Source organism: Fulmarus glacialis, unplaced genomic scaffold (genome assembly GCF_000690835.1).
Source record: "Fulmarus glacialis isolate BGI_N327 unplaced genomic scaffold, ASM69083v1 scaffold14794, whole genome shotgun sequence".
NCBI lineage: Eukaryota > Metazoa > Chordata > Aves > Procellariiformes > Procellariidae > Fulmarus > Fulmarus glacialis.
In genome coordinates this window covers 28,732-52,371 of record NW_009207547.1, presented here as the reverse complement: position 1 = coordinate 52,371, position 23,640 = coordinate 28,732, and the positions used below count along the sequence as shown (strand labels likewise).

The 23,640-nt window shown below is 36.1% G+C and overlaps 1 protein-coding gene across 2 annotated transcripts in view; it reads right to left on the bottom strand.

Moving 5' to 3' along the window:
* Positions 1-23,640, bottom strand: part of WWP1 (WW domain containing E3 ubiquitin protein ligase 1) — a 54,882-nt gene that overhangs the window by 11,356 nt on the left and 19,886 nt on the right. Inside the window, exons 6-19 of one of the 2 annotated variants that reach the window (XM_009576165.1) lie at positions 21,448-21,586; positions 18,957-19,081; positions 16,010-16,147; positions 15,846-15,909; positions 13,518-13,699; positions 10,048-10,396; positions 7,839-7,934; positions 7,041-7,215; positions 3,473-3,527; positions 3,294-3,378; positions 3,068-3,196; positions 2,070-2,142; positions 1,908-1,979; positions 777-865 (exon numbers count right to left, since the gene is read on the bottom strand). In XM_009576165.1, the coding sequence (XP_009574460.1) occupies positions 777-865; positions 1,908-1,979; positions 2,070-2,142; positions 3,068-3,196; positions 3,294-3,378; positions 3,473-3,527; positions 7,041-7,215; positions 7,839-7,934; positions 10,048-10,396; positions 13,518-13,699; positions 15,846-15,909; positions 16,010-16,147; positions 18,957-19,081; positions 21,448-21,586 (1,771 nt within the window). Of the gene's footprint in view, positions 1-776; positions 866-1,907; positions 1,980-2,069; positions 2,143-3,067; positions 3,197-3,293; positions 3,379-3,472; positions 3,528-7,040; positions 7,216-7,838; positions 7,935-10,047; positions 10,397-13,517; positions 13,700-15,845; positions 15,913-16,009; positions 16,148-18,956; positions 19,082-21,447; positions 21,587-23,640 lie in introns of both variants that reach the window. The other variant, XM_009576164.1, reaches the window with a different exon arrangement.

Here is a 23,640-nt window from a genome sequence, read left to right as displayed (position 1 = left end):
ACATAAAACCAGAACAAAACCAGAACAGAACACCTTTACACTAAAAACACCAAGCAAACAAGAAAAATTCTATCACCTATGACTACTTCTAATTCCCTGGATCTGCAGTAGTACTGAAATTTTCATCCTAATAGTAACATTTCAGTCAAGTAACTGGCAGCAGTAGTCAGTGGTTGTCTTCTATATGGTCAACAGATGAAACACACTTTTTCTATGGTTTTCCTGTTGTCAGATTTTCCCTCCAAGTTCCACTTCAGATTCTAGAAAAACTTGTAGTCTAGCTGCTTCGCATTCCTGTACAGCCTACATAGTCTGTTCGCCTGCTGTTACTTCATGCCTGCACTACTCTCCTCTTGTTTATGTCCTTTCTGTTCATATCAGCCCCAATCTGGTGTTTGCTTGGTTTTTTTCCAAATAAGCAAAACACTTCATTTTTCCACAGTCCTCACTTTCAGGAAAGTGGACCTTTTGATAGAAAATTTCTGAAATAACTCAGTCTAGAGCAATTAACCGGCATAAAAAAATTCCAATTTAAACATAAATCTTTGTCAAAGAACTGAACAACTCAGACCACAGTTTTACTAATGCAAGTGTATAACCCATACCAATAGCCAGTGCTGCCAGTTCCACCTCCTTAATACATTAAGGGGAGCTAAAAAGGTAACCAGGACCAGACTGCAAAAGCAAGCAGTTTTTTTGCCAACAGAATGACATTAGAAATCAAGGTTAGAGTGCTATTAAAAAAATAAAACTATTTTAAGCAAATTTTCTTTTACCTTGCCAAGCCACCATAATCCAATCCTTCTTCTCCTCTGAATATAACATATAATCTTCTCCTCAAATCATAGGGTTTTAATGCCATAATCTACCAAAAAAACCCAAAAATTGTAGTAAGTTATAAATTATGCATTGTCAATACAATCGCTCCTTCTTATTCAGATTTTATTTAATTGATACAGAAACGCCATATATGTCAAATGTTTACACAGATCTAACAAGCAATTAGACCATCTCATGGAACGTGCAATCAATGAACCGCACACAAAAATACCAACTCGGACTTAAAATCCTTGAGCAGCAGACTGCTAGCAAGTGGGAGAGTATATCTGGAAAGTATCACTATAGGGTTGCCCTGTTCTTACACTCTTCCTAAGGCATTCATTATTATTAAAGGAAAATAGGTGAAAAGGCATTTCATCTGATAAATTACAGACTTTGGTTTTAGGCAAAACATTTAAAAAAGTAATTTACTCTAATCCAAAATAAGTGTAATATACTTTCATTAATAACATACTTTTTACTTATAGAGAATCCCTCCCAAGAGGTTTTGATGTGGTGACAGCGGCAAGAATTTTCATTGTTACAGAGAAAGAAGGGAAGAACGTACGTTGGCTGCAGACTGTAAGAGCTCAAGAACTGTAAAGCTTCAATTACACAGATTTAATGTTTGAAGGACAAAGCAGGACACCAGTTTTAATTGGAGAAAACAACATTTTGTATTGTATATAACCACACACAGGAATCAGAAAAGCAAATCCGATGTGGTTAAGTTAATATGGTATGCAATGTGGTTAAGCTATGGAACTCTCTACCGCTGGATGCTGTAGATGCAGAAAGTTCACCAGAGGAGCACAGACAAGCTCACAGAATAATAATCCCTTGAGGATTATTAAAATACCCAGAAACCACATCAAGCTCAAGAAGCATTTCAATTGTAAACAGTTGGGAACTGAAAGATCATTTGGTAAAAGTATTATATACATTACTTCTGTTCTTATAGTCTTCCCTAAGAATCCCCCTTTGCCTAATACTGGAGGAAGAGAACTGTGCCTGAAGGACTGGCTATGGCCATTTTTATTCTTATGCTTTATCTTGATAAACAAACACAACAATCTTCGCAGGCTTACTTGCTGGAAGGAATCCTCAAACAAAGTCTGTCTGGATACATTGATTTTCACATGACTTGGCAGTGCATTGGACTGTAATCATAAGGCAATAACGTTAAAAGGCAGCACATATAAACATAAATTCAAATAGTTTCGAAAAGTAAATAATTATTTAATCAGTACCTGACACAAGTAACGGAAATGAGCAAGTTTCCACCTAAAGCTACGCTCATAAGCAATCTGTGGCCCTTTATTTCTGTAAGGAAATATATTTGAGATACATTAACCATACAGACATCAAACAGTATTTTCAATGCTAAACAGCAGCATGTAGATTTCAAAAATACACAAAAATTGTTATCGTAAGATAGGATCAGAAACAAAATGCAGTTGATGGTTTGGTCAGCCAGTCTTCCCTTCTCCCCGCCCCCCGCCCCCCTTTTTTTTTGTTTAAGATGCTAGTCAATTTACCAAATTTGAGAGAAAGGTAGAGATCTAGAGGATTTCAAATCCCTATCAATCCTGTAAAAATTACAAGCCAGCTAAAGGAGAGACATCTAATTTATTGTCTTCACTGAGAGAAAGACTGCTAAATTAGGCTTCATAAATTCAGCTGCTTGTGGAACTATGAAGGAACTTCTACTACAATACTTTATAGGCTCTTTGAATGAAAGGTCATCAACATGTCATCAGAAGTAAACCCTACCCTACATAAAAGACATTAAGACAGCCACCATAGGTTGGGTCAATACTTCTGACTAAACTATTTTTAAAAAGATGCGCATGTAATATTTTTGATAAGTATTTAGAACTGCTTTGTTTAGACAGTGTATAACTACTCATTACAATCATTTGCTGTTTCTTTAAAAATTTAACTATTAGTTACATTAGTTCAATATTCAAGTTTCCCTCACTTCCCCTCTCCATTTAAAAAACAATTACAATCTTGGTATTTGAAAAGTGTATAAAAGCTATTGAACCTTAGAGCAGTACAGCGAAGTGTGTCATAGATAAACTGACAATTAAAGCTTAAAAATAGATTAAATTTACAGGACAACAATGTTCATAATTTAGTGCTCAATTCCAGCTAAAAATATCGATTGTTTTCTAGTAGGAGAAGACTTCATTATTAAACTATAACACATTAAAATGTTAAAAAATATATTTAACTTCCCACTTACACAGAAGATTTCCCAGTACGAGGATCATTGAAGGTGGTGGTTCTTGTATTATGGTCAACAAAATATCTGACACCTTCTCTGGTATATCTGATTTCCCAGCCCTCTGGAAGAGGGTCCTCATTTTGTAAACTGCAGAAGAAATTGCAGACAGTACTTTTTCCCCATATCATGACATATAAGAATTAAGCTAGATCTTTTTATCTGCACAGTCAATATACACACCTACCCTTGAGTTCGAGGGTCTTCCCACTGTGTTGTCTTTGTGTTATGATTTACAAAATACACCCTATCATTTGAATCCACTCTCCTTTCTAGGGGAAAAAAAGAAAAAAACTCACTGTACAATAATTGCATTCCAAATTTCTGTAACTGTCACTGCCTGAAATCAACAGCTAATTAACCTACCCCAGCCTGGTGGTAAAGGCCCAAGTGGATCATTTTCTGCTGACAACATCGAAGCCTATTTAAAAACAAGAGGACATTCAGTTAGGCCAAGTATTATATTTTTTTCCCTTAATGTGTTTTAAGATTACCACTAGTTCTGAAGACTATCCGTTCTGAAAAAACATCATGCCATTTTTAGTCTGTTTTTGTGAAGAAACACAGATTATGTGATAACAAGATTTGTGCACTTGCCTCCACTGTTTCCAACACAATGTACCCTCCCCTTCCCTCCTACAGCAAACTTCAGAGAGAGTGGTCTTAAAGATGTACAGTTCATAGAAGTTTTGCAGAAGCACATATAAGCAGATAAGCACAATGTTCTTGCTTAAGAACATGCTTTACCATAATAATGTGTTTCCAAGCACAGTGATTACTGCCAACATAGTGGTTTTTGCTTCCTCAATACATGATGTCTTCCCTGGATGTTTGGCTATTTTCAGACTTTGTCATTCTTTGCAAATGCAGCTACATTCATTAAAATATGTGGATGGTTAAAATTATACCAACACACAGTAAGGTTAAAAGGAAAAAAAAAGTAAAAAAACCAGATGAAATTGTTATGTAAAAACACACTAAGCTGGTAATATACTGTAACCTTGCAGAAGTCCCCCCATAGCTCCCAAGAATACAAATCATGGGAAAAATAAAATGTAAAAGGCAGAAATCCCCAAAACTGCAAGATCCATGCTCTGATTTATAACTAAAAGCATCCACCCCCTAAAATTTTTTGGGCACTACAATTCTTTTTTATTTTTGTGCAGAATGGGATTTTGATATATGGGAACCAATATTCATTTTCCAAAGAGTATCTTAAGGATCACCTTGCTACTAATACTGCTTTATATAGCACTTGCAATCCAAAAATCTCAAATCCACTTAAGAGTTTACAACAGCAAATTCAGGTAAAAAAAGCTACGGTATTTTTCCTGTGAAACAGAAACAGAGCAAGGATCAGAAGAAAATGGAATGGTTACACACAAAATCAAGCTGCCTCTTTGTTCCAGACACCAGCCACTAGATGTGAACAGAGAATTATCATTATCTCAGCAGCAAATGCAGTTAGCCTTTTCTGCTTTTGGAAACTATACAGTCACAATGACCCTGTAATCAAAGGCTTTTCTGTGTTGAGTATAAAAAGAATAGTGCACAACAGAAAATGCTGTCTGCCAAAGAACTGAATAGTGGCATGATTCAGAGATTTCCGATTTTCTTAATGGGTCCAAGCATTTGTGTGAGGCTGCTGGCTAACGTATATTTCACAGAACACACTGAAACACTAGGCAGTGACATGGGATGAGCCAGATTCAATACCAAAAGGAGTACAATATATCAACCCAGGTAAAAGTAAAAGTAACTGAAATAACTATATCCTGTCTATTTTTCTTCCTTCACATAGCTTAGCTTTGACCATTCAAGGTAACCGAAACATTCTCTTACTCATTAAATCCACTTTTTTCCAAAAAATAAATTGCAATCTCACTTATAAACTGCTGTATAGGCGGAGTCCTGGTATGTCACCAGAGGAAGAAAAGTTAGGTGTAGTTGGACCTTAACAATTCTAGAAGAAAAGTATACAGCAGCACTAAAGGAAAAAAAAAAAAGTATTCACACTGTTTTCAACATAATTTCAATATTTTTGCCCCAGCAAAATGTGAGATCTAGGTATGCAACTGATACACTACTTAGAATTCTAAAGAGATGCAAACAGCCAAGTTATCTTTTCTCTTTCAAGTATATTCTGTCTCACAAACAAATCCTAATCTAATGATTCTAAGGTCAGATGCGACTTTTTAAGAAATGAGTCTGTGGTTTTCAGTAAGAGTTAAATGAATCATTAAATGAAGAAAGAAACATTAATTTAATGAAAAAAATATGTTGTTCCTGAGAGAATAAATCTAGCTCAAAACAAAACAAATCTTACGATCAGGAAAAGTGAGAGTTTTCTTAGATGTTTAAGCAACTTATCAAAGTAGTACACAAGTACAGAAAGTTACTCAGCAAGAGTTCTTGGCTTGATATGTTTCAGCTGTGATTCTTGGATTTGCATTGCAAGTTACCAATGCGTATAAAGACGTGAAGGGAGGGTGCAAAAAGGTTAGACCCAGGCTCATACTGGAGAGAGTTCAGCGAAGGGCCATGAAGATGATTAAGGCACTGGAGCACCTCTCCTTTGAGGAAAGGCTGAGAGACCTGGGACTGTTCAGCCTGGAGAAGACTTGGGGGGACCTCATCAATGTATATAAATACCTGAAGGAGGGTGCAAAAAGGACAAAGAGCCAGGCTTTTTTCACTGGTGCCCAGTCACAAGACCAGAGGGAATGGGCACAAACTGAAGCACAGGAGGTTCCCTCCAAACATCAGAAAGCACTTTTTTTACTGTGAGGGTGACTGAGCACTGGCACAGGTTGCCCAGGGAGGCTATGGAGTCTCCACCCTTGGAGATATTTAAAAGACGTCTGGACATAGTCCTAGGCAACTGGCTCTACATTGGACCAGATGGCCTCCAGAAGTCCCTTCCAACCTCAACCATTCTATCTTTCTCTAATGCATAAGATAAATTGACTCACAGCTCCAGGGTTTAAGAAAATCAGTGGTGATACATGTTTCTGCTATTGCTAGTGATGAGATATAATGTCTAATTAGATAATGAGAGGCTGAGAACTGTTAAATGTAAGAATACTGCAGCATCCTTTACTTCAGAGGGGTACCTGAAAAAAGTCCATCAAATTCAAAGCAAAGTTAGGTCTTCGGATGCATAGAGTCCTAGTCTAATGAAGCTGTTTCAGACTTGTACTTCAATGCTTTTTTCTTTAAGACACTCCAGCTTTGCTACATATCACTTACAAAGTCTCTGGAATTGGATCTTTTTTTAAGAGACCAAGCACAATTCTTAAAATGAACTGTTTAGAGTGACAGCGACAAGCAGGCACCATCATTCTTAACTCCGAAAATGCAACTATCCTATTTATCCAGTAACAGACGGAAAAATCTGTCTCAAGAAATACCTTCTTTCAAGCTATTCATGATATTTTCTTCAGGCAGAAGTAGGTGAGCAACTATCTGAGAGAAATGGAAAACCATGTAGGAAATTCCAGAGCTGAACCAGGTGCATAACTCTCAAAATGACCTCAAAGTAAAAGAACTGCCACTTGTAGTAATGAATGACTCCTAATCACTGGAACAGTTTTGAAGGCCATTTTATGTTCAAAATGCCCATAACTCAGCTTTTACATTCCTTTTCAATTAAGGGTCTCCTTTAGTTTTACCTCTTACTACTGTCATTAAAAGTCTTAAGTATCATGCAGTACACAAGGCTCAAGTTAGGGAACAGACTCAGAAGGGAGTACTTTTTGCCTTTAAGGACGATTTTTGTTAACATTTTTCAACAGAATCAGAATCTGAATTGCTGATGCCAAATGTCTCGTAATATATATGGCTGAATAGTTATAAAATCACTTTAGGAAAAGTTAAAGAACAAAAAGTATACCTATACCTCTCTATTAATTTCTAAATTTTATGTAAAAGTTACCGAATAGAGGTATCGTTGGTTAAATTGTTGCATAGCTCCCTGCAGTTGATTCCGTTGAGATTGCCATTGCTCAAAGTTCCTGACTGATTCCATTGTTGGTCGCTGCCACGTTGTTGTTCTGGTGTTGTGGTCCACATAGTAAACTCTCCCACGATCATCAACTCTTCTTTCCCAGCTTTCAAGAAACACATATGTTAACAGCTAATTTTTTCAGTAATATTACATAACAAATTTTCTCTTTATGCTACATTCCTAGACAGTACTTGAATGAGGTACTGGAGTCACAGGCATGATTTTAATTTCTAAAGTACACAAAAGTACTCCCCAACTTTATTGGTAGAAGGACAACAACATTGAACAAACATGGACTTCAAGCAATAGATGCTCAGCTCTCTCTCTCTGTAAATTCCTGTGACCATAAGCAATGTTGGTGGGTTTCACAGAAAACACTTTGCTTGGAAATCTGAAGTTTGGAACCTGTGCACTACACCTAGTGGTGCCAGCTAAAAAAAGGTCAAATATACATTATTTAATGCTTAAGTTTTAAAGGAAGAACAAAGTAACTGAGTAGCTGTATTTGAACAAGTGTTCAGAACAAGCGATATATACAGTACCAACATTCCTATAACAATAGCTGCAATTAATATAATCCTAAATTAACTGAAAGCTAGAATTTCTTAATATACAATGTATAATACAGTTTCAATGAGCTGCTTATAAAAGCCGGTATTTTTCCTGCACCAAACAAACAAAAAAATAGTACCTTTATCATATTTAAATCAAAAAAGTCTACATTACCCAGGAGGTAAGGGCTGTGGTCTTTCCCACGTTGTAGTTCGTGTGTTGTGATCAACATAATAGGTTCTACCATGAGGATCCTTTCTTTGCTCCCACCTTCAAGACAAAAATACTTTTATGTAAGTCAAGGTGAAAACACTTCCTTAGGACTTATTTCCTACTAAGCCAAAAAAGTACTTTGGTATTGAATGAAAATCCTATGATCCAAAACTCATTCTAAAGCACCAAAGAAAACTCACACTAGAATACATCTGTTACTTCCTACTTGAACTGATATCACCATAAGGACTTCTTTAAAAGACTTAGTACATAAAATGAGCATACGTCAATATTCACAAGCATTTTCAAATTCTATTTAAGGTATCTGAAAACAAAGTCAATTAATTATCTGCTCAAGGCTTGGATGCTAAAATAACCTCATTCAAAAAGTGCTTAGAGATTCTTTGCATTTCCAAGCACATGCCCCTCTCAAAAAGAGAGGGAGTTTACATTTTGAAGCACTGTTCCCTGTATCCAACAAACAACAGGATCTTTCAGAGTGAACCTGAAATGTGGGCTATCAGACGGTTTTCCTGTGTTTCTATTTCCTATCCTGGTAAATTCTCTATCTGATATCCCTGGGGATTATTTCTTCCGTTTTAGTTGCAAAGCAAACTTACATTGAAGATGGAGAGAGGACCAAACATTAGAAACAACCGAAGTTTCGTGCTGCTGAGAACTGCCTTAATGCAATAAAAATATTCATAAATGGGAGAGGAAACCAGGATAAATGTTAGACAAAAAGCTGAAGCCCTTGCTTGCATTAGATATATGGGGTTTTTTCTTATATACATAATTAATTAGCTCCTAAAAACGTAGGCAGAACACCTTGCCTGCTACTCACAGATTTGGTGTGCATTTCCTCACTATTACAGAGTATCTTATAAAACTCCTACAAAATGTTTTCTGCAGTTCAAGAGGTTAAGTGCTAAGATTACAAAATGATAACAGAGGAGCAGCAGCATGTTACAGAGTTACTAGGACTAAACATAATGAAGACTCAGCTAGACTGGAGTAGGGGTGGGGGGACCACAAACCCCACGCCACAGAAACGTGATCAGGGAGGAATGATGAAGAAATGCATTTGGCCATAGTGTGCACCATGCCTGGAACTCATGACCGTGTCCTCAATGGGAAAGCATGTAATTAATTTAAAAAAAAAAAATAAAGAGTGTATGGAAGGGGGATGACCACAGGAATTCCCACCTATAAAGAGCTTCCATTGTCACAGCATCTGAAAATTAAAAACTTTAACTCTTCCCCAACAACATATATACAATATTTCTATCTTTTTAGGTGCTTGTTTTCATGTTTTTCCAACTGCAGAAACTCAAGTGAAGTGTCACCAATAACTTACTGAACCTCCTTCAGAGGGAGCAGGTACAAGACAGGCCCTCTGAAAGATCAGCTACAATGACACAAGGTATATACACTTCGGCGTAAGGAACAATTTCTGTGTTCAGAAAATGCTAATATAGTTAATATTTAGAATATTACAGAAATGTCAGTATTTCTGATTAGTTACTGAAGATATCTTTTCACCCAAACATGAAAGCATCTATAAAAAAATTTTAAGATCAATATATGTATTTGAGCATGTATTATATTTTCATTTAATGACTAAGCACATCTTTAGTTTTGCATTTAAGGCTTAGGACTACAGAAGTAGTTTCTAACAATCTAGTAGAATTAAAAGTTTCTAGCTATTCTGAGCACATACATACACTTCAAGTCTGTATTTTTATCTATAACATTACTGATCTCATTGTTACACAGCAAGCACCTACAAGTATTTCTAGACTATTTTATTAATTTTCACTTCTCTGTATTTTGATCCCTACTACATTCTCATAGTTTAAGAACCAAAGGAGTAACAAATTATGACCCAAATAAGTTTGAATCTATCAAATGAAAAGTCTTCATGTCCATAATGCCCAAGAGTTCATCTATTTAGATCACAATACTGTCTCAGCAAATCAGTTATCAGTTGTTACTTTCTGGGACAAGAGCTACTAGCCAGTTATAGCAGCAGTACAAACCCCATTTTAGATCAAATAACCCTGGCTCAGCCAACTGACCTGCATTTGGCAACCCCAGAATTAAATTTCTGTTTCTTTATATGTACGTTCAGATGAAACATAATTATAGCATTAAAATCAAGCCCACATACCCTGGTGGCAAAGGTTCTGTACTGGCATTACCAGGCTGCTGTCTTACGGGTTCTGCAGACGCACTTGAGGTGGAGGAGGATTCCCTTGGTTTTGCTGCATCTGCTGCTACACTGTTTCTAGCATTAGGCTGAGCACAGTCTGTTGCAGCTGTAGGTTCTAGTCCAGCAGACACAACAGGTAATGCAGAAGTGTGGCTTTCAGAACAACTAGTTGCTTCTGTCATTGACTGAGGTTCTGCTGTAGTGTTAGTGCAATCTGAAGACATGGGAGCTTCGACTGAACCTATCGGAGCCTCAGAGACAGAAGAATTGCCAGCTTCTGGTGCAGAGGTGGATGACTCGCCATTAACTGAGAAATCGGAAATAAGAACATTTGTGTATCAGAATCTGATAAGATTTACTTTTCAAATGACCAACTTTTGGAGTAAATGACACGGAAGGTATACATTTAAGTCGCACCTATATGCCATAAGCAGCATTTTCGTCTAAGATGACAAAAAGTCACAATGCACCTGCCTCAGTTAAAGCTGTAATTACAACTTACAGTCTGCAAGTCATTCTCTATACTTCCCTGCTAAGTAATTTCTTAGTTTCTGCGTATCTTGATCAACTCAACGTTACATCTTACTCTTTAGATTAGCAAAAGGTACCCATCTGCTTCCCAGAAAACAGTATTGCTTTATTTGCTTTGAAACTTTGAACTTATATCAACTTCAAAAAAGAATCTTGATTAGTGTGACATGAAAGAAAAATATTAAGAGATAAATATGAAATTTGGAAAACTAATCATTCTTACAGATGATTTTTTTTTCCTTTTTCAAGTTGAGGTACAGAACCCTACAATTAAGCAAAAACCACCTGTGTGTGACTTGGAAAAAAAATCCCCCTCCAAAAGCAGCATTAAAATACAAAAATTAGTATTTGGCTAACGTAACTTACGCAGTTCAATGACTGAAGACAATTATTTAAAATCACAAAGTAAATCAATTTCCATCTTTTAAAGAATCATAGAAATGTCATCCAACTCAAGCAAGCATAATCTCATAAAAGGTTTAAAGCAGGCATGGACTTAGCAGGAGAAGGGGGCTAAAAAGGCTTTATTACTCCCAAGCCCACTTGGCCAACAATACATCAATACCAATCATCTGCAGAGCTTAATAGAACAGAATCTCAGCACAAGATCTTGTCTTAGACAAGCAAAATCAGGTATGGCAGTCAGTAGGACCCCCATTAAAAGTCAAGGCCCTATTAAAAATAGTGCAACATCATTCACACCTTTCATTTTCAGCACGACTAATCAACACCAGACAGTGACAATTCTATTTAAACTCATCAGTTTGTACCTTTTCTAGAGTTGGAACTATTTTTCTACAAGACTAAATATAACATGCAACGTAGACTTCAAGTAATTTTCTATCTAACAGTATACTATCAGCTTGCAATTCTAAGGACTGAGACCAATACAATTGCTCTATACTCATAACCTTACTGATACAGATTTGCAAAATTTAACCCTAGACTAAGTGCTTATAAAATGCTGTTCCATCATTTTAAAGAGTTCATTCACTTTAATTCTGTATAACACTCTTACAAATAAGAAAATAGCTAGATTCTACTTTTTACTTGCAATACGTATATAACGTCAGCAATTTCTTGCTTTCCCAGGTGGTCAGAAAAGCAGATCAAAGAATTACAAACAATAAAACTGTCATCAGCAATGTATTTAAATTAGCGAGTCAGTTTCTTTAAGGAATTACCACTGGGCCATAAATATTTTCTTGATATGCATAATGATAAGCATGATTTTACAGGCAGCAGCAGATTTGTAAGATCTGTAATGGCATTGCTTTTTGAACACAACTATTCCGGGGTAATACATCACTATTTCCAGCTCACACAAAACAGATTAACTACATTAAGACATGTCGAGACTTTGTATTATTTCAAGCAAATGTAAAGCATGGCATTAAAAAAAATCATAACTACAGACAATCTGATCAAGTTTCTTCAAACTTCTGCTTTAACTAGCAACAATTTTACTTAAATAGGAAAAAAGCCAACTGAAATTTCAGCTCTCATTAAAAAAAAACACTCAATTCATCCACATGAAAGAGTGAATGGGATTACATAACAAAGTTAGAAGCAAAATAACTGACAAATCATCAGCTCTTTTAGTAAGCTGATCTCCAAAACAGATCTATAAAACATTATATCAGCCGATTACCTCACCAATTAGATCTAAAACAGCAATTCTGGCAACATCACATGAAATTACAATCCTGATAAGCACAACAGTGCAGGGGGTGGGGAGGGGAAGTCTGTCATCAACAAATGCTGGAGATCTGTTTTATGCCTTGCCTTAAAAAAGTTTCCACCAACTGGTACAATAGTTGAAAACTGTTATATCAGTGCCTCAGTGCAAGCTCAGTGATGATTTCATCAATATTACTCTTTGAACAAATCAATTATTTTTGCAATTACCCTATCCTAATACAGATTTCAAATGGATCTCTCCGCTACTGAAGAAAAAGGGAGCAATGCCTAAACAATATATATGCCCTCTAGCCTTCAACTGAAAAGAGAGGGGAATCAAATTCAAGTTCTCCAAATAGAGAAAAGCTTCAGAGAAGGCCTAATTTAATTATTACCTTTTAAAGTTCATAATTGTTTCTGCTATCTTCCCACCATACCCACATTTCCCACTCTATTACAGGAAGTTTGACAGTCTCTGTCCTACTGTTTATTAACAGCTTGCCTATTTCTATTTAAGGTTATCTTTTTCCTCTGCTATCACTGTAATCTCTCTCAGACAGCTGAGAAAAGGCAGAAAGTACTTAGAAAGCACAGTCATAATTAGATGCAAAGTTTTGTTAGAGGAACAAAAATTTTAAAAGACTTACTTTTCACTTGTTTTACTGTACTGAATGTCACTTGTAGTCATAATCAAAGTTTTTGTATTTAAGAGGAAAATGAAATTTAGTATTTGCCAATGCCTGTTTTGAAACAGCATACTTTTTGAAAAAATGGAAGGCAAGGAGAGTCTGCAACAGATCCCAACTCGGAGCACAGCAGTTCCCGCACAGCACTAAAAATCAGATTTATCTAATGGCAAAAGAAACTTAAATGTAGATACTCAAATTAATTGTGAAAGAAATCTGATTTTTCCTCCAGACAATCATCTGGGGGAGAGAAATGGTTTAGTCATCTGGGACAGAGAAATGGGAGTTTTGGATGCTTTACATCTTTCTTCATCAGAGAAGAGAACTAATGGGAAAGTATGAAAGTTAGTACATTCAAGAAAAATTCACAGAAGTGGACATGCAAGATTATAAATTCAAGCCCAGAAACACCCTTTCAGTATTTCTGAAATCTAATACAAAATGTATAGAAAAAGTGGCTCAACTTCAGATACATTTCAACCAGACAAAAAAGCTTTATGGAACATGTTCCCGTAAGTCTCCCATTCTTACCAGTGCTGTTGACAGGCTGAGCTGCAAGTGGTTTTGGTACTGGTATATTTTTGGGTCTGGCTGCAACGTGAGTAGGAGATGGTGTGCTGTCTCCATTAACGGCTTCTATACAGAATGTATTCTGTACTACAGAGTTGGAAGGTACTTGATTGTCTATCCCATTAGAAATGTCACCAGCAGATCTTGGTAAAAATAAAAGATCATTTTAGGTTACTACAAACAACATGTTAAACAGTTATGCACTAAACCAAATCCTGCACTAAATTACGCTAAAGAAACAAATAAAGAAATGGAAGTAAATTCACAACAGTTTATAACACAACGTTTGCAGCCTAGATAACAGTCAAGTGCAAGTGCAAAACAATTAAGGAACAAAAGGCAAATTTTCGTTTTGAGGATTTCAGATACATAAAGCAGATAAGATTTTCAATTTCCACTTCATCTTTTACTTGTAATGACATACTAGAATTGAGTTGGGCAGACTGATGCGTTTGCCACATCTTCCAAAACTGCCTTAGGGACCCTTCCAAAGTGCAGCTATGAGCAGGAAAACTTTTTCTCTCATTAAGCAAGTGGAAGAATTGGTTTTGGTTGTCCTATCTCCAAAAATTATTCTAGTCATTACATAAGAAAGTAACAAAACTCTGCCTCAGTAAAAGGAAAATAAGATCAGCTTCTCTATGCATAGGCAGGATGGGACATTGTGAGGACAGATACACACAGGCAGCTCTGTGTTTATAATGGAAATAAATGTAGTGTAAGGGCTTGTGAATGGAAAGTCTTGTTCAATTACACTGTTTTTACTTAAATCTATCCCAAAATGCTCAAAGCCACCCACCCGAGACACATATTGTGAAAATTACATTCAATGCCAACTCCTCATCTTCTCAAGGAGTAGAGGCTAAAAATTAAAGAGAAGTTAAACAGGTGACAAAAAATGTGAGAATTCTTAGAAGTCCCACTCTGCAGAGTAAGCAGGGAAGCAGCAGCATTTCCATGCTACCTTACCCTACTCCAAAGAAGTAGTATAAACAGAGAATTAAAGTATTACCCTTTTTCAACTCTAGACTACAAACCCAATTTGCTTCTTAAAGACATGCACAGAAGCTACCTTAAAACTTTTTCTCATCTCTTAATTTTAAAACTATAAATCAAAACTGCTGGATAGTTGTATGGAAAACTGTTGTAATCAAAATATCAACATCAAGAGAAGAATCCCAGTAAAAGCCACACCTCCAGCAACAGCAGCTGAATGAAAACAAATGATTGTTACTACTGTTTCAAAATGGTATGCAGATGTGTTTCAAGTCACTTTTAACAGTCCCAAACCTTTCTAACGAAAACGAAGGAGAAGCACCTTTTTACGCTCGCTCCCTCATATTGGGCACCTATGGGGAAACAGAGACAAACCTCCACATATTCAAAAAAAGAATCAAGTCAAGCGTACAAGGACAAATGTGTCCCTGACACTCAAAAGCATAGCAACTGTATGTTTTTTCACTCCATTGTGTGTCAAGAACTCAAACAGAAACGGGTTCACCGCAAAGTAACTGAGCAGGCCAGTAACATTAAATTGATCTGAATGTTGACCTATTTGACTCACTAGTGGTGAGGGGGCAAACAATCTACTCCTAGTTCTCTCCAGGCAATCCTTGAGCTGGTATAAAGATAGAGAAGCCAAGAATGAAGCTCTAAATTGATCCCAAAGCCTTTTTCTTCCCACTTCAGGTTGAAGCAGGCAAACCCTTTGCCTCAGTGTTCTGAATACTGCTTCCTAAACTCAATACAAGTCTCTCAAACAAATTCCTGATCACGACCTTAAAAAGGAACTGGGTGAGGGGGAAGTAATTTAGGCTTTTTTTTCTTCTTCCTTCCGTTCAGATGGTATGCTGCAACAAGTTGGTAGACATGAATAGAAATGGTTCTTAAACAGCAGAAGAAAACAAATGGAATAAGTACACAAAACTACACTGAACCACTGCTTTCCTAATCTCTGCTGAAGCATTTAGTAGACTTCCAATCTGTTGAATTATTATGCTCAGGGGGCTACACAGACAAAAAGCAATGATAAAGTAGTGGAGAGCAGGCTCTACAAGCACAGGAAGAGCAGAGTTGTAAATTTAATTCTTTTCAAGCTAAGTTATGTAATTATCATACAAGTAATGTTTCTAAAACCTATGCTAACACAATTTAGGGCTTGACAGTTAAAAACTATCCCCTTCAAAAAATTAAAAAAAAAAAATACAACCCACATACAACCCAAACATTTCAACCAATAAATTTGCTAATATACTTCATATAGTGTAAAACACAAAAATGAATTCCAACCTGGATGTACTTCTTGCTGAAGCATCTCTGCTTTCATGCACAGCCTCACCATTTTGCTGAACTTCTACTGAACAGTAAGAAACAAATTCAACAGAAATATTCTATTATATCTCTTTGAAATCTTAATCAAAATATTACCATCTGATTTAATTATTTTAACTTACTGGTTGCTGATGAACTGAGATTTGTAAGAGATTCTTGTTCAACAACCAAACCATCTAGCACAACTGTCAGTTCACCTGTTTGCACCATGCCACTCTTGTTTTCCAAAGAGAGTTTCAACTGTTCTTTCACCTTCTCCACTAAAAATGGAGTTGGGGTGGGTAGTGGGAGAGAAGGAGAGAAGGGATAAAGGAAAGATTAAATTCTAAACATTAAAAGAGACTTTCAACACAAAAATGTGATACGTATATTTAGTTGTATAAAACTGAACGAGAGATATTCAGATGATTCAAATCAACATAGAAATCACTAAGGAGCTGTGTAAATTTACATCTGCTGTGGGTAAAAGTAGTTTATTGTAAAAATATATTGGCCATTTACATAGTATATTCTATAGGTATGCTATAGGATCCACATGGTTTCAGTACTCTGTTGTTAATAATTTCCCAGGTTTGCTGTTTCCACTAAGCCCTTTTGAAATTATGCACTACTCACGTAACATGGAAAGGCTTAAAGTCAAACAACTTCTGAAGCACACATCCAAATATTACAAGTCACGGGGAACCTCATTCTACAACCACAGCTTATGTTCATTTCTTGTATCACCTTCCAAAACTAATTCTAAGAGACCACTAAAAAGAACATCACTTTGAGGAAGAAGGAAATGCAAAGACTGCATAGAGTCCTTCCTCATTTTTTAAAATTGTTTTTAGTAAATCTTTACTAGCATTGTCATAGATCCCAACTCCAAGGATTAAACAGTAAAAGAAAGGATACCTCAAGTAACCAAAAATTAAATCAGAAACTATTTTCACCAAAAGAAACTTTGAGATAATTGAGATATACAAAAAAATGTGTACATGGTGCAGTAGAAGAATTCAATATGACTGATAAGCAATGCACACATTTGTAGAGAGACATACATAATCCAGAGGTAAAAGACGCTGTGGATGCTGCGTAATTCTGTCTAAATCAACTATTACTAGTAGTACAGCAGTTAAAGCTACATGTCACAAATCCAAACACAGTCAGCTATGAGTTCACATTAATCAGGTTAAAATGGTTAAGGCCTTTTAGTATTTGCGGTCTGAGATTACAAGATCAATTTTTCAAGATATACCACCATATTTCCCTCCATATGATAGCATTCCAAGCTAAAGTTAAAGCTCACTGTGCACTTCTATGCATTAAACTAGCATTTCCTTATTTTTTTCATTCTTAACATATATCGTAAATGAACAATAAACATGAAAACAGGGAAGGCTACCATAAGCTATTGCCAGATACCCCCAAGCTGTTACTTTAAAGAGCAGGTTCGACAGCGTACTTGGGCAGCAGTTACTAGCAGTCACCCACTGCTATATTACAATGGATTTCAAAGCATTTTAAATTGCTGGAGCAAGCACAAGGCTCCCAAATCTACAGAATTATTAATTTAGCAACCTGCATTTTGGAAAACAGTGCTACCTGAAAGAAGAGAAAGAAGAAACTAGCCTACCACTGAGTTGTTCAAATTAACATATTTATAAATCATCATTTCTGCAAAGGGCGATTGGTGTAGCTTCTGCTATTTTAACAGGTTATCTCCCCAAACCAGATCAACAGCTGGCTGTAGTCCAGCTGAGCTGGCAAGAAAGCTGGGAGGGGTGTAGGCAGCAATTCAACTGGTGGTGTTTAGCAGGAGAAAGTAACAGCACTAATTCTAAAGTTTCTGCATTCAGAGGACTTCCCCTTTACATTTTCTTCAGTAAAGAGCCTTTCAAGTGCTGCATTTTAGATTAGGTATCAATAACTGAATGACTGAAGGATACCAATCAGATTATTCTGCCACTAAATTATTGGATAATCCAGTGTGTGTCAAACTGCTGACTTGCCCAAATCAGAAACACTGCACATAAATTACTTTTGGTGCAATGTACAGCTAAGTCAACCATTCCCTGAAAGAATTTGCCAAGTTGTGGATCCTACATCCCCTGGATCTACAGTAATAAAAGATTAACTATTTTGTTAGAAATAGTTAAAATATTAACTTTTTTTTTTGTTATCATTATTACAACCCAGTTTCTTCTGATACAGTTCTTTTAATTTAAAAAAGAAGCAATTTTTCTGCTTAACTATGGAATCTTCGGCAGAATCTTTATGATACTCCTGAAGACACCCCACTTGATTTTGGGTTTTGTTGCAATTTTCTGCAAGAATCAGAAAAATGAAGCTTTTTTTGGCTCTCCTTTCCCCCCACCTCCCTAAACAGAGCTCTCAGGTTTGTGTATCTAACTTGTGAGAAAGGTTAGAGATTGGTTTAGCTGGAATTCTACTGCCACTCTGGGGTGGAATTTAAAGTGTGGATTCACCATCTTCTTGTACTAATGAAAAAAATTTTAAAAAGCAAATTAGATAAAGAAGACCTGCTTTAATTCTATTAGAGACAATTAAAACTAGAAGTTACATAGAACACAACAATCCTTAATGTACTAAAAGGAAGTTCTCAATTGTTTCATTAACCAGTGGTTCCTACTGCTCTCTGGGCAGCTAAATTATGAGGGAAAAATATCTAGCCTTTCTATTAGTGATTCCAGAGAAGGAAAACATGAAAAATTACATAGATGGCTTTTCTGAAAGTTTAGACTTTTTTTTTTTTTTACCAAGTCTAAAACAGATCTTCTAGCAAAATTAGTTATTAGTTTGCCACAAAACATTGTATTTAGTCACTTCCGCTTTTACTTAATTTGTAGTAACTCACATTCTAATGTTTGTTTCAAAATTATTGTATCCCATTGTTACATTTAAATTGCTCTCGATAGCACAGACATCTCTGGAAGAGACAAGTAAAGACATCAACTGAAAGTCAGTTGTAGTTACATGTATAGTTAGTAGTCTGGTTGCCAGTTTGATACATAGATTAGTAATAATAATTTTACTTTACTCGAAATATCCTTCATGATAACTTACATTTTCTATTGTGTATTTCCAAAGCTTGTCTCAAGTCTACAGTGGCTCTTCCTAATAAAGCATCTGCTTTTAAAGTGTGATGGCTCCACACTCTAAATTCCAGCGTAGTCTGTGGAGTCACATTCCTGCATATAAAATACATTTTTTTTAAAAATATATACAGATTTTAAAGTATTCATTCTTTTTATTAGGAGTATTTGAACTTAATTTACTTTCTCATATTTTTGTATTTCTTGATACTAATTAACTGACAGAAGTTTTTGTACTGCAAGGGGAAATTTTTAACTAAGAACTGCAAACACTATGATATTTATACTTAAGATTGAACTTAAAGTGCATTACTGCTATAGCATAAGGAATTTGAGGAGTATCAGCATAATCTACACTAAGCTCAAATCTCAGTTTTATAAAACATATCTTACTTTATTTATGAAAGACATATTTTCCTTATCCCTCACTATTCCAGAATTCTAACTAAAAACTCACATTATGAAATGTGGAGAAAAAGGTGGAAAGTATATTTGTCTGTCACTAGAAAGAAAAATACTAAATATTTTAAAAAAAGGAAAAAGCAACCAATCAGCTACTTGCAAGTAGGAAGAACCCACTTAACAGGTGTCAGCTTGCCAAGAAAGTGTTGATAAAACATTATTTGTGAATCCACAAATATATATAGAACCATAATGCATACTCACAGAAATCAGAGGGGAAAAATCAAATGATGAAGCTAAAATAAAAATTGGAGGGAAGCAGAAAGGTAAAGGATCCAATTATAGTAATATTATGATAACTTTTGGCAGTGATCTCTCCCCTCCTCAAGAAGGAAAACAGGAAGCTATGCTAGGTCCTGGCGAGTAAGTTTTGTAGTACAGGGTCTAGTACTGCAAGAGTGCTCCTGGCTGTGAAAAATGGAGTAGAATCACTGTACTGCAAAAAGTGAAAGGCCACATATTTATCAGTATTGGATACAGAAAGTTGTATCAGCATTGATGAAAACAGTACTAAAAACAACTCCCACCCTCCCAACAACAGGGCTAGCTTTATAGTCACTTGAACGTGTTGGACAAAGTGGATCATTTTTGCTGAAACCCATGAGCAAATATATTTTTGCATTTTGAATAGGCTGCCTTCTAATGGAAGTCATACTAAAAGACCAGCTCAACAAAGAAAAGAAAAAAAAAAAAACACCTACACACAGAGAATATATTGCTGGTGCTCATGCAGACCCATAGAAGTGAGGTGAATTTGGTAAGCCAGAGAATTCAGTTATCCTCAAATAGACTGGGCTACTGAAGCAATGATACCATTCCCATAGCCAGAGGAAGAGGGGGCCAGAACACCTTATATACATATATAAGGGTAAGATCCTAAGTAAGTAATACTGATGATGGAACAAGTCTGTTTGGCTGAACTGTGCATGCCAAATTACCTCATTTCTACCAGCTCACCAAATCCTGCCAAATCAAACCTACCTCCTCAACAGAAACTCTGGTCTCTGTGAATATATCAATAGCTCTGTACTTGTGCTAGTAATAACTCCTGGAAATCATCATCAGGTGCAAGACTGTATTATTCTCTTTTGCAATACTGCAAAGGGCTAATAAGCTCTACTAAACCTGAAACATTGAGAAATGTGGCACAGGAATACCCTACTTGTTTTAGCCCAGGTCTGTAGTTAATAAGTAAGTGTTCCCAAGCAAACGGTTCCCCAAAGCTAGGTATGTTGTACCACTCCCCATTCTCCAGCACTGTTAGTAATAGGAACCTGGCACGGTTCCTACTACTAACAAAGCTGGCTATTGCACAAAGACAGGTCAGATGCTGTAAAATGTACTGGCCCATGCTCAATGCCACTTGATAGTAGCTATGCTGTTTCCAGACGCAAATCTGAAGCAGTACAATCTTGCTTGTATAGTAATGCATTCTAGCCAACTGGACACTGCAAGATTGCCGGTTCTTCACAGAGTCATATTCAGGTATATCTACACCTGTAGCACAGTTAAACCAAATTAAACCACAAGAAGATTAAAAAGGTCAAATATTAGGATAAGTTGCAAGGTCACTTTGCAATAAACTGTTTTTGTGTGTGTATCCCTTCATTAGGAAATTTAAAGGAAAAAGTGACCTTCCTCATAACTACTACTTATCCAGCTGAGATTTTTTTTCCTTTTAAAGTTGAGAGTGGCTAATGGTTACAATTAGTAATATCTTCTAGAGAGGAATCTTAAACTTGAATGGTCCACAGTGCTAACAAATATCAAGAGTATACCACATATAGCAACTGTAAGCAAGGAACACTCTGTGTATAAAAAATATTCTCTAAACATTGTAAGAATTGAGAAAAAAAATTTCATTTGAGATAAATATCATCTTATGTCTGCATTTAGTCATCAACAGCCAGAGAAAACTACATAGGCAGCCAAGCTTAGTAAATATTTGCCTGCAATGTCTGCCTAATAAATAGTATTAAACAACCAAAAAATCTACTTACACTGTCAGCTGCTCATCCCATTTTGGATTTGAAGAACTACTTGATTTTGCTGTTTTCTTAATTTCTCCATCTGCAGTTAATTCCGTGTAGAAAGTTGTTCCAAACCAATTCTTTTTCCGTTTCAGTTTGGCACTAGAAACTAATGAAATACATTGCTTTATCTATAACAGCATACTGTTGCTGAAAAATAGAAAATATACTGCCTACACAATGTATGAAACACAGCATGGCAATGTTATCCCTCACCTTTTCTGCTTCTCCTGAACATAAAGAGGTCAATGCTAAAATTGTAGCTTTTATTTCCAAAAGCTACTTTGTCAGATAGTTGAAATGAAGTGTGACATTTTCTCTTCACCACGTACTGGCAGGATGGGTTGGAGAGACAGCACAACAATTATTTTAGGGATCAACACTGAAAAACATGTGAGTTCTTTTGTTTATTTTCTCATTGTTCTCCCTACTCTTCCCTTAACTGAAAAATGTCTAAGTGTGATACATCTGAGAGATTATCAGGCACTTTTTTTTTTAAATTATATGCAGTTATGAAAGCATATGCAGTTCAGGCCTATTTCAAAATGTCCCTGTACAGCAAAAACTGTATACAGAACTTCATTTCCTTGCCTATATTACCTGTGTGGTTAACCTGTAGTTTAAGACATCAGTTTGTTAGAACTAAGAAATGAACTCTCAAATTTCCCCTACTTAAACAGCTTTGCAGATGAACTTAAAAGTTTCAGCTAAATATTCAACAATTAACAAATAGTAAATGACCAAAGAAGCTATTTTTTACCTCCAAATCACTGGTGAGGTCCTCAGTGCTCCTGAACATAAATCTGTTCTCCCACTTTCTCGCCCAGCTGAGGAAGTCACTACAAAAACCAACAGCAGCCTAACTGCCAACATTTTAAATTCTATTTCAGGCAGATGTTGTCTTCAGAAGACCACATTGATGGACTCACAGCTGTACCTACCTGCTGGCTATACCTTCTCTGTCAAATCACTGGTGAGGTCCTCAGTGCTCCTGAACATAAATCTGTTCTCCCACTTTCTCGCCCAGCTGAGGAAGTCACTACAAAAACCAACAGCAGCCTAACTGCCAACATTTTAAATTCTATTTCAGGCAGATGTTGTCTTCAGAAGACCACATTGATGGACTCACAGCTGTACCTACCTGCTGGCTATACCTTCTCTGTCATTTCTCTTCTTTCCCTTCACTTTCAAACTAAAGCAAAGCTGAGTATTTTCAGCCACTTGGAAATAATCCTTCCCTCTTACTTTTCTGTATGGTACTTGCTAATTCAAACATAAGTGGAAGTTAACTAAACTGTCTGAAAGGGAGACAAAAAAGGTCTGTCATGTATTTCTGGATTACAGTATTCTGAGACATACACATTAGTTACTTAAAAGTTAGTGGGATGTAACCATCCAAGATTCTAAAGGCATTAGCCATGGACTTTTACTTAATTTCAATTAAAAGATGTACACTTAACTGCCTCACATTTGAAATGTCCAGTCTAAGTCACGCGTCACGTATCATAAAAGGGAACTGCAGCCTTGATAACAATGAGATTACATGTAGAAGACTAAAAACATAATTCCACACATGGGACATATTTTTTCACCTGAAATCATGATATATTTTTAAGTTTTAACAACCTCTACTTCTTCCACATTTTTTCCTCCATATTTTGCTTTCTAAAAACAACTGCAACATTTGTTAAAATATAGGTATTTAGTCATAATATTCAAGCTTCCTTTTAGTTTCCCCACTTTTATCTGATTATGTTTTAAGTCATTAAGTTTTGAGTCCCCAAACATGAAAGAAGACCATTATCATTTTTTGGTTAGGACTTCTTTTAAAAAAATTAGGAGTAAGTAACAAACACTACCAAAAGACTTCAAAAAGAACTAACAAGACAAGGTATCTCGCCAAGTATATTTGAAAAAATACTGATGGCAAAACTTGTCAGCAACATGCTGTAACTGTCCAAACTTGAATAAGTCACTTACCACTCCATATGAATTTCCTTGTCTACAAAATGAGTATATGCTTCTTGCTGCCTCTATAAAAGTGCTTTTCAGTATAGTTCTTGAAATATAACTCTAGATTCTACAGCAGCATAAACTAATCTGAGCATAAACCCGTGTAGGTCAGCAATAGTACAGTCCCACACTCCTCTGTCTCCCATTTCT